The following is a 10,616-nucleotide window of genomic DNA, read 5'->3' on the forward strand; positions in this document are numbered from 1 at the left end:
GGATCACCTTGGCGCAAGCCACGCGATTGAACTACAAGCCCTTTATGCACCCCATTAATTAAGAATGAGTAGGAAAATATCAAAACACATTGCATGATCATATGCATCCACTTCTCACATAGGCCAGACTTCTTTGAGATTGCCCCCAGAAAATCCCACTTGATCTTGTCATATGCCTTAAGCATATCAAGCTTTAAGGCTGCCAAGTACCTTTACCCCTTCATTTTAAGCTTCATATGGTGGAATAATTCATGAGCTATCAAAAAAACCAAAAACTATTACTTGTCAAATCCTGTTTTATAATCTTGTTTGATCTTATGGTCCAGATAACCCTATTCCATTATTTGTAAAGGAAAGTGTAATTCATAGAATAGAAATAGAAATAGATAATCCAGAGCAGTCAAAATTATAGCAACTGAGGTTGTCACCAGGTGATACACCAAATTGGTCACAATATTCCATGTAATACTGAACACGAGCTTGCACATTTTCTATGTTTCCACCATTGCATTCAGTTGGACCACTGATGGCTTTAATCGTTGCTCCAAACCCTTGACCAGAAGTAATAATTGAGTGGCCATATTTCATCCAGAACCACAATGCTGTCTTGAATGAAATAACAACATCGTTGGCCATAGTTTCAGGAGTCTTTAGCCCATCAAATCCTATGCTATTTCCTGCAGCACCGTAGTTATAATTCCACGTTAGCTGAAGTAGTCCACGACCATAGTAACTCTTTCCGGTCACACACGGGTACTGTGTATAAGTCTTATCACAATAATAACTTGAGTTCCCATTTACCGCCTCAGTGTAACAGAAATCTGCAAACGAAATGGGTATGAGCCTAGTAATACAAGAATATATTAGGGGTACAGATTTCACCCACCAGGTCTTAATCTGCCCAAAAATTCCAGAGCCTAAGCTAAAGCCTTTTGTTGAGTCCGGCATGATCTTTCCATTATATATATATGAGAAGTGATTTTCTATACGAGAGAGTGATTGTGTGACCTATGGTAGTGTTTCCTGTTTCTAACTCTCTCCTCCCCCAAACAAGGGTAAATAAATCTTTTTACAAGGGGAGAGAGATAGACACATGTGAAAGCGCTGATGTAGGCCACACTCCCGGACATATATCTTTTTCTCTATAGGGAAAAAGAACATTGGAAGTGTGGAGACTGGGCATAGACAGCGAGGGGTGAAATGACTGCCCCACCTCCCAAGAAAAGTGAAAATGCCTACCCTATTGCTGCTTCCACATACGTGCCCATTGGCCCCGTGCTAGTGCAAGGGCCATGATCCTGGACAAAGAATTCTTCCCTATATATATATATATATATAAAAAGTAGGGAAAATGCTTTTTGTCCTTAAAGCATACATCAATGACGACATTAAAAACAATAGCATTCGTATGATGCCCACATGATTAAAGTAGGAGAGAGAAAACAATAAAGTAATCCCATGTGAGAGGGTGATAGTACATTAGAATTGTGGGAAACTATTTCCTATTTATTTATTCTATATTTATAGATGTACATAAGATATTCGGTGACAGATTATCATAATTTACATTTAATATACACCATTGATCTAAAATATTAAATATATATGTTTAGGTTAAAATTTATATTTATTTGTATAAAAAACAAGGCAAAGCCTAGCACTCTAGGAACCTAGCTAACAGGGTGCCTGGCTGAGATAGACTAGCTTGACCTTCAGCCACTCGGTTTCTCCTGGGTATTCAAAAGGTATACCTAGGCCAGCCCAGCCCAGCTCAGCTCGGTTGCTCTCGGAGTCCACATCCTCTGTAATGAGTGGTGAGGTGCGGGGAGCATTGGTTGATAACATCTACGCATATGCCCCAAGGGGCTTTCAATCACTCGATGCTCATTGCACCAGTGCAGTGGCTGAAGACGACTTTCACATGTTGCTCCCTTCAACTGTATGATCTTCTGTCATAAGGTGATCATAAGGACAATAAAACAGTGGTCAGGCTTAAAAATGCTGCAATCTCACGTTTAGAGTCATCGACTGTCCCGACCCTGCCAAAGGCTGTATACGAATCAAGGGCTTTGAGGAATGCATCCCAAGTATAGAAGGTTTTCCCTTTGCAGGATGAATATAGGGCCTGATTCACTATCCCATCGAAGAACTCCTGTGTCACAATATGAGCTACCACAACATCGTTAGTAGTTGCGTTAGTAGTTATGTTATAATAGCAAAGACCTTCTTGGCATCCAGCGCCACAATAATTATGGCCGCTGCCACAATACCCATATTGGCTACAGCAGAGGTTCGATGAACAGCCACAGTTCTGACCCATGGTAGATTCCAGCATCAGCCCCACTAGAATTCCGGCCAGAGTGATGGCTAATAGGCTTTTCCTAATTGTAAGAGCTACGGCCATAGAGGAAGACTGAAAAAAGATGAAATTGTGGGAAGTGGGATGAGAAATAGTGTGGCGGAAGTGTGGATTTATAGTCTACTGGAGGAGGTAATAAAGATTTTGCTCACTTTGCAGCTGCAACACGTTACATTTAAGGTAAAGCTTTACTTTGCTTGTTTCAGTAAAGCTCCGAAACATAAATGCCAATGGGTGAAGGTGAGATATAAAAGAAGTTATGAATGACACTGACACTGGCTTGTCGGAAGCAGAAAAGTCAAAGGGAGAGGTCCTAATGGTTTGCGCGTTTAGATTGACTTAGGGTGTGTTGTGTGTGCTGTTTTATTCTAGGCGAGGTTGTTGGGACCCTGGTTTGAGGAATCAAAGCGAATTGATTTGAATTGGTCAAATTGATATTGACCTTGACCTTGATGGATCTTGATTCTTGCCCAATACCACATCAGTGGATTAATACGTCAAAGGTAAAACCGAAAAAAGTACATATATTTTAATTAAACCCATGGGTATTTCTATCACATCAACCCAATTCAAATTAGGATCAAATCCGTATAGGCTTTTGACCAATCCAAACCCAATTACGTCTCCTCAAACTTTGGTTGGGAGGGGATCTATGCCTGAGTAGTTCATCAAATGACAAAATCATGCAATTGTTAAGCTGATCTTGAATTTGAGCCAATAACCTTCTCCACTTGCGTGTCAAAATCGTCTACGGTGAGGTGGTGAGGTGGTGAGGTGGTGAGGAGTATTGAACATCTAACGGTTGGGGGGGCATGGCTAGGCCCTCCCAGTTGTTGGGTGTTCACTACACCTCACCACTTAGCTGCAGACAATTTGGACTCTCCACTTGCTGGCTCAATAGGAACATGGTCAGTTCTATCCATTTTTCATTAAAAAAAGAAAAAGAAAAAGAAAAAGTTAGTTCTATCTGATGAAATAGGATCATTTGGAATTTTTATAAGGGACGACCAAGTGAATGAGACAACTCTATAGGCGCAGTTAGAACATATAACATTCTTTTGATTGTCATTTCTCTCATTTTCAAGAGTTCTCTAGGTCATAGGTAAAGAATGATTTTCAAAATAATTTATGAGTGATTTACTGTGTCATTCTCAAGAGTTATCATTATCTCGTATGGTTTTCGAATATACAGGTGATATGATAGGATTTTAACCTCATTAAAAGTGTGTTATAAGAAAAAACCAAAGGAAAAAGTGTCAAAGATAAAATGATTTTTAAGAGTTTTATACTCCAAATCTAAAATAAAATTTTACCCCAAGGGGCTTGTTCAGTTGGAAAAAAGCCAAAGATCGACATCTCACAATTAAGAGGTCATGAGTTCAAAAGAAAGAGTGAGGAAACTCCTAGCCACCAAAAAAGAAAATTCATTTTTATAACTTTCTTCACCACTCATGCTTGTTTGGGTCTACAACTTGATCGATATAATATGCATGACATAGTTAAGTTGGACACAAGCCAACAGAGTCCGGATCAACTCCCTATTTCTGGGAAGTATTTACTTTCCACATAAGGTGGTAGGCTGAGAGGGGTTTTTCTTTTTTCTTTTATGATTTGGTGCACGTGGAGAGGTGTTCAAGCCATGAACTCAAACTTCTTACCCGTTAATCATTGTTATTGTTTTTAAGAAGGGCGCTACCTGGTTGTATAGCCCCTGCGTAGTGTATTTCTTATTTTATGGGGGAAATGCAATTGTAAAAGAAAGAGTGAGGAAAATCCTAGCCACCAAAATATCGAAGACTACCTAAGACCTCCAACCTTCAGCATTGCGATGAGCAGGAAGAATCATGTGTCAAGCAAATATCCTAAATCTAGGACAAGTGAAAACATCTTTAGCCAACTCCTCAGCCACATGTCTTGGAAAATCTACCTTTCTTGCCGATGGACACATTTTAGCTACCATTTTAGCTAGAAAATCTAAAATGTGGTTTACCTTTCTATAACAATGTGTTATTTTCCAAGTAATTGAGTTTAAGAAAGGTTGCAGATAGTCCAATACTGCTGCACTATCCAAGGTATTTTTTTGATGGACATCATTGCCTCTGAGTTTGTTTCAACCCATAGCAATGATATCCCCATATCCATAGCTCGCAATAACCCTTCACTAATGCCCTAGCCTCTGCTGTAAAATTTGACACCTAGGAAGCTCATGAATGATTCACACACTTTGCCTTGAGAATCATTAAAGACTCCTACACTTCCCGATCTTGCTGGATTCTTATCAGGGAATATTGTGCTATCCCATTCTGGCTAACTCAATATTCCACTCTCTCTCTTTTGCAATGTCTATATCACATGTGCTATTCATGGAAACATTATATTGTGTATGAGTCATTCTTAATCACATACCATTAGCCGATTAGGGCTACCACCTCTTGAATATATTCACAATCAAAATATTGTGTTAGCATGGCATCAAGAGCCACAAAGGCCAACACCCTCTAGCTCTAGTTGCCCTTCTCTTCTTCATCCCTCCCTCCTTCTCTCCCTCTTTCTCATCGATCCTCAGCATCATGTCCATCATGCCTCCACCAAATGAGTATTCAGCCACCTCGGGTGTCACCACTAGCCCCTCTTCTTCTCCCTCATATGGTTCAGCTCACCATTTTCTTTCCCTACGTCTCATCTCTTCCAACTTTCTCTTCTGGAAGTCATAGGTGTTCCCCTTTCTAATTGGCCAGGACCTCTATGGTCATATTGATGGAACCAAACCGTGTCCTATCGATGCTACTAGTGCTACTGCAGGGCGTCGTCAGGAGCTTGTCTCATGAGTATGCTTATTGCTTCACTCTCTGAATCCGTTCTGCCTCTCATTCTTGGCAAAGAGACCAGCAAGGATATATGGACCGCTCTACATACAGCTTTCGATTCAGCCTCTGCAACGCGTCTACTCTCTCTTCATATCAACCTTCAACAGATCACACAAAAGCATGATGAATCTGTGACTGATTTTCTTTAAAGTGCCAAAACCCTCGCCGATGAACTTGCTGCGACAGGGAAACCTCTTCAACCAGAGGACTTCAATATCCATATATTTCATGGTCTATGAAAGGACCTTCAGGATATCATCCCCACACTACTTGGACGGCTAGAGCCCATCTCCTACACAGATCTGCATGGTCTCCTTCTCAACCATGAATGCATTCGTTCCTTCAATAAGGTAACCCTATTTGACTCAGCTGCTTCTGATGGTTCTATGACTACCAACACTGCTCAAAAGGATGGATCCTCCCCTTCGGCCAACAAAGCCTCTGGTCCTCCCTCCTATGGCCGAGGCAACTCTAGAGGTCGTGGGGGTAGGGGTGGTCACGGTGCTTCTCAAGGTGGCGGTCTATGGTGTTCTATTTGTCAATGTATGAACCACTCCACTGCCACATGTTACTATTGTCCCCCTGGCCTACCTTACCCATACCATTACCAAAACCAACACCCACCTTATAACCCCTCTCCTACCAACCCCTGCCATCAACCTAACCGTGCATTATACCAATCCCAATCCTCCTCTCCTTCCCTACCCACCCCAATAGCCACCTAGTCTAACCTGGTATCTTGAAACCGGAGCCTCTCATCACGTTACCCCAGACCTACACTCTTTCTCCTCCTACGACACCTATGCTGGCCAAGATCAACTGCATGTGGGAAATGGTAAGGGTTTGCTTATTCACCATGTTGGTAACTCCTCTCTAACCTCTAATAATTCTAAGCTTTCTTTTCGCTTATCTTATGTCCTTCATGTCCCATCCATTTCGAAACCACTAATTTTGGTTTAGAAATTTGCCCGGGACAACCATGTCTACTTTGAATTTCATCCATCTCACTTTCATGTCAAGGATCAGGTGACCAAGGCAACACTTCTTTCCAGACGGAGTAGTGGAGGTCTCTACACCATTAATTCTAGTTCCCCCTCTCCTAGTGTCCACATTACTAAATGTTTGTCCATTAACGAGTGGCATCAACATTTGGGTCATCCATATGAGCGTCTTTTGCTTCATATGCTTAAGGTTAATAAATTACCATGTCAGTCCACACGGCTTAGTTGTCTCTGTACTACTTGTCAGCTTGGCAAGGATTCTCGTCTTTCTTTAGGCCCCTCCCCCTCTCTTAGCTTGTCTCCCTTAGATTTAATTGATAGTGATGTTTGGGGTCCATCTGTGACTACATCGTGGATGGTCACCACTTTTTTGTAATTTTTGTGGATGATAACATGTAATTTATTTGGTTTTTTCCTTTTATTTATAAATCTGAGGTTTTTTCAACTTTTGTGCAATTTCAATATTTAGTTGAGCATCATTTTTCTCGTAAAATCAAATCTGTCCAAATGGACTGGGGTGGAGAATTTTGAACTCTTCCCACCTTCTTTCCCAAGTTGGGGATTTCCCATAGAATTGCATGTCCCCACACCCATGAGCAATAGGGTTCCGTTGTGAGAAGATACTGCCACATTGTTGAGACAGGTCTCTCTCTGCTTGCCCATGGGGCTATGCCAATGAAATTTTGGCACTATGCCTTTGAGTCTGCCATTTTTCTTATTAATCGGATGCCATCCAAAGTCTCTCAGAACACTTCTCCCTTTGAGTAACTAAATCACAAATCACCTGACTATGGTTTCTTACGTGTCTTTGGTTGCACTTGCTTCTCTTTCTTAAGTCCATATAATCGTCACAAAACTGACTTTCGGTCTGCAAAGTGGGTTTTTCTTGGTTATAGTCCTCATCACACTAGATATCAGTGTCTAGATCTCTCCACTAATCTAATTTATATTGCTCGTCATGTTCGCTTTGACAAATCTTCTTTTCCATTTCGTTCCTCCTCCTTACTTGGTCTACCACCCATCCACCCTCCTCTATCACAGCTATCTTAGGCATCATTGCCCATTTGGCCTCCCCTCTCTCCCTCTACACCTAACGCCCCATCCTCCCTAGCGCCTCCCTTACCTGTGCCACCACCCACCTCGCCTCCCATTCCTCCAACGGCTATCCCTTCTCCACTTCACTTGCCTTCTCCCATGCCCTTACCCTTACCATCTCTCACTATGCCTGGTCTGGCCTCACCATCTTCACCGCCCTTGTGCACTCGACCCCTAACCAATCTCTATGACTCTCCATCAGCACCTTTGGCTCCCTCACCTATTTCATTAGGTTTGCAATTAGCCTCCTCCCCACCCACACTGCCAGCCCCACCTACCAGACTGCACAGAATGCAGTTGCAGCCTCACCCTAACCCACCTCATGCCCTATTTCCACCACCACTAAGCCTTTTGCACAAGGGGGTGCTCTGATGGTTGATTCGACTAAATACCGATCTCTTGTTGGTGCCCTTCAATACATCACCTTGACACGGCCTGATGTCTCATTCTCTGTGTACAAAGCCTATTAATCTATGCATGCCCCTGCTGATGACGATTGTCCACTGGTCAAGTGCATCCTACACTATCTCAAGCTTACTTGTTGTGAGGTAGCGACCTGAGACGAGATCTCTCTTATCCCCTTTGGGGGGGTAAGGACTTGCATCATCATTTTCATCTTCTCTCCTCTCTTTCTCTTTTATGAGGGGGGTGTGTCGTGTGTGTTTGCCCTGTGGGGCCCGCACCGCCATATTGCTGCTCAAAGATACATAGAGGTCTTTCACAGGAGTGTAAAATTCATCATTCGAGATGGGGATTTGATGATGGTCCAATACGGGAATTGGGTTCATGAAAAAGGGGTTTGGAGTCACCACCTAGGATTATGGGCCCAGGTCCTGGTGTGGGCCCGATTCCTGAGAAAAGGGCCTGAAAGTTGGTCTAGTTTGGAGATTTAGGGTAAGTGTCTGGTTGTAGAATTGGGAATGTTAGGCACCCAATTTACCGGGTTCAACCGGTCTTCCTACTAGATATTTAAGAATGAACATTTTTCATAATTATTCCTATTCCACATGTATGGCTAAGTTATCACACATATATATATATTGACTGAATTTAAATAACTATGTACACTAAAACAAGGTCTATATAAAGTCTACATTGTGTTAATTCTATTGAGAAATTATACCTGAGTTTGACCCCTGTTTCAGGTCAGGAGGGGTGGACCCCCTGGTTGATGCTAGTATGAACTTTCTTGTGGATTCTCCCTGCTTAGGGGAAAATGGTTTTGAACTCCAACTTCCTTTCAGATTTGGATTCTGACAGAGCTTTGGCTAGGGACGGCTATTTCTGGGCTTGGGCTGAGGTGATATTCTGACAAAGCTTCCACTAGGGATGAGCTACTTCTGGGTTTTGGCTGAGGTGGCACTCTGGTAGAGCTTCTGCTGGGATAGGATATGGGAGGGCTAGGCTGAGGTGGCACTCTGACTGGGGTGCAAGAACTCCGTCATAGGTGCGGGAACTCTGGTATGGGTGCTGGAACTCTAACATGGGTGTTGGAACTCTGACATGGGTGCTGGAACTCGATCAGGTATGCTTGGGGCTTGGTCGAGCATGCACGGGCTTGGTCAAGTATGCGTGGGGCTTGGTCAAGTATGTGCGGGGCTTAGCCGAATGCACGCGGGGGTTGGGTGGGTGCATGCAGGGCTCGCATGAGCGGGGTTTGGGTACTTAAGGCAAGGCGTGGGTGCTCGCATGGGTAGGGTTTGGGAACTCAAGGTAAGACGTGGGTGCTTGCATGGGTGGGGTTTGAGCACATAAGGCAAGGCAAAAGTGCTCGCGTGGGTGGGGTTTGAGCACTCAAGGCAAGGCATGGGTGCTTGCATGGCGGGGTTTGGGCACTAAAGGTGTAATTTCTAGGAGTGATTGCGGAAGCTTCGATTGTCGAATTTTGACGTATCATATATTGTTAGAATTGTAATTCCGAGTATTATATATCTGTGCAGTCACTTTGACTGAATTCCTTCGTATATGAAATGTCATAATTGGACCCTTCTTTTCTCTCCTATGGGATTTCTAAAGATTTTGGGTGAGTATGGAATGCTTCTAGAAATAGTTACCTCAGTCAGTTGTCATCTTTGTAGATTGGAGTTAAAAGGTCGCTTTCAAGATCCATATGTCATTATAGACGGAGGAGGGCAAAAAAAATGGGTGTCTACAGAATGCCCCTCTTTGGCCGAGGCCTGTGTCAATAGCTGAAGGGCAAAGAAAATAACTACCACATTTTGTCACCCAGAGCATGTACTACCATCATCTTGCTCATCAATGATGGAGTTAAAAATGCAACTAGTAATATATCTTACTTACTTTAAAGTTGAAGACTTACTGGGGCTGCCGATTGTAGGAAAGAAATTTGAGCCCTTTCAATCCTGTTAGAAGATGTTAAACCAACATTTTGCAGAGATTTAAACCTTCTCTGTAGGAAATGTTGGTACATGAAAATGTTCTTGAACCATCATTTGCAGAGATTTGAGCCCTCTCTATAGAAGATGTTAGTGTTTGAAAATGTTCCTCCTAGGTTGGACTTCCTTCTGCCAATCCTAGGGATTGATCCATCATTTGCAGAGATTTGAGCCCTCTCTACAGAAGATGTTCGTGCTTGAAATTGTTTTTCCTAGGCTGGACTTCCTTCTGCCAATCTTAAGAATTGATCCATCATTTGTAGAGATTTGAGCCCTCCCTACAGAAGATGTTAGTGCTTGAAAATGTTCTTCCTAGGCTAGACTTCCTTCTGCCAGTCCTAGGGATTGGTTCATCATTTGCAGAGATTTGAGCCCTTCCTATAGAAGATGTTAGTGCTTGAAAATGTTATTCCTAGGCTGGACTTTCTTCTGCCAATCTTAGAAATTGATCCATAAGATCGGGCCACTTGGGCCTGATTCAAAGAGATTGGGCCACTAGGGGCCGGGTCAATGAGATTGGGCCACCTGGGGCCAAGTCAATGAGATTAGGCCACCTGGGGTCGAGTCAGTGGAATTGGGCCACCTGGGGCTGGGTCAATGGAATTGGGCCACCTGTGGCTAGGCCAATTAAATTCTTTCTTTGGGGTTTTTGAGTCATGAGATTGGGGCCTTGAATTTAAGCCCTTGATTCTTGAAAATTTGGCTCTTTGATTTAGAATCTGGAACTTTGATTTTTTGATTTGGAATATTTGAACTTTGATTTTTAGCTTTTGATTTGGAATCTTTGAACTTTGATTTTTGATTTGGAATCTTTAACTTTGTGTGATAATTTCCATCTACCTCACAAATTTTGACTTAGATTTCACCTTCCACTTTCATGTGTTTTTATCTACCAAGT

The 10,616-nt window shown here is 42.6% G+C and overlaps 1 protein-coding gene across 1 annotated transcript; it reads right to left on the minus strand.

Annotated features, from left to right (window-relative positions):
- Positions 1-363: 363 nt before the first annotated feature.
- LOC122059051 (endochitinase EP3-like) lies at positions 364-2,404 on the minus strand. Its single transcript, XM_042621755.1, has 3 exons — positions 1,974-2,404; positions 1,798-1,802; positions 364-821 (listed from the first exon to the last, which is right to left on the minus strand). Exons 1-3 carry the CDS (start codon positions 2,402-2,404, stop codon positions 364-366), a joined length of 894 nt encoding a protein of 297 aa, XP_042477689.1.
- Between the last annotated feature and the right edge of the window lie 8,212 nt (positions 2,405-10,616).

Source organism: Macadamia integrifolia, chromosome 13 (genome assembly GCF_013358625.1).
Source record: "Macadamia integrifolia cultivar HAES 741 chromosome 13, SCU_Mint_v3, whole genome shotgun sequence".
In the NCBI taxonomy this organism is placed as follows: Eukaryota; Viridiplantae; Streptophyta; class Magnoliopsida; order Proteales; family Proteaceae; genus Macadamia; species Macadamia integrifolia.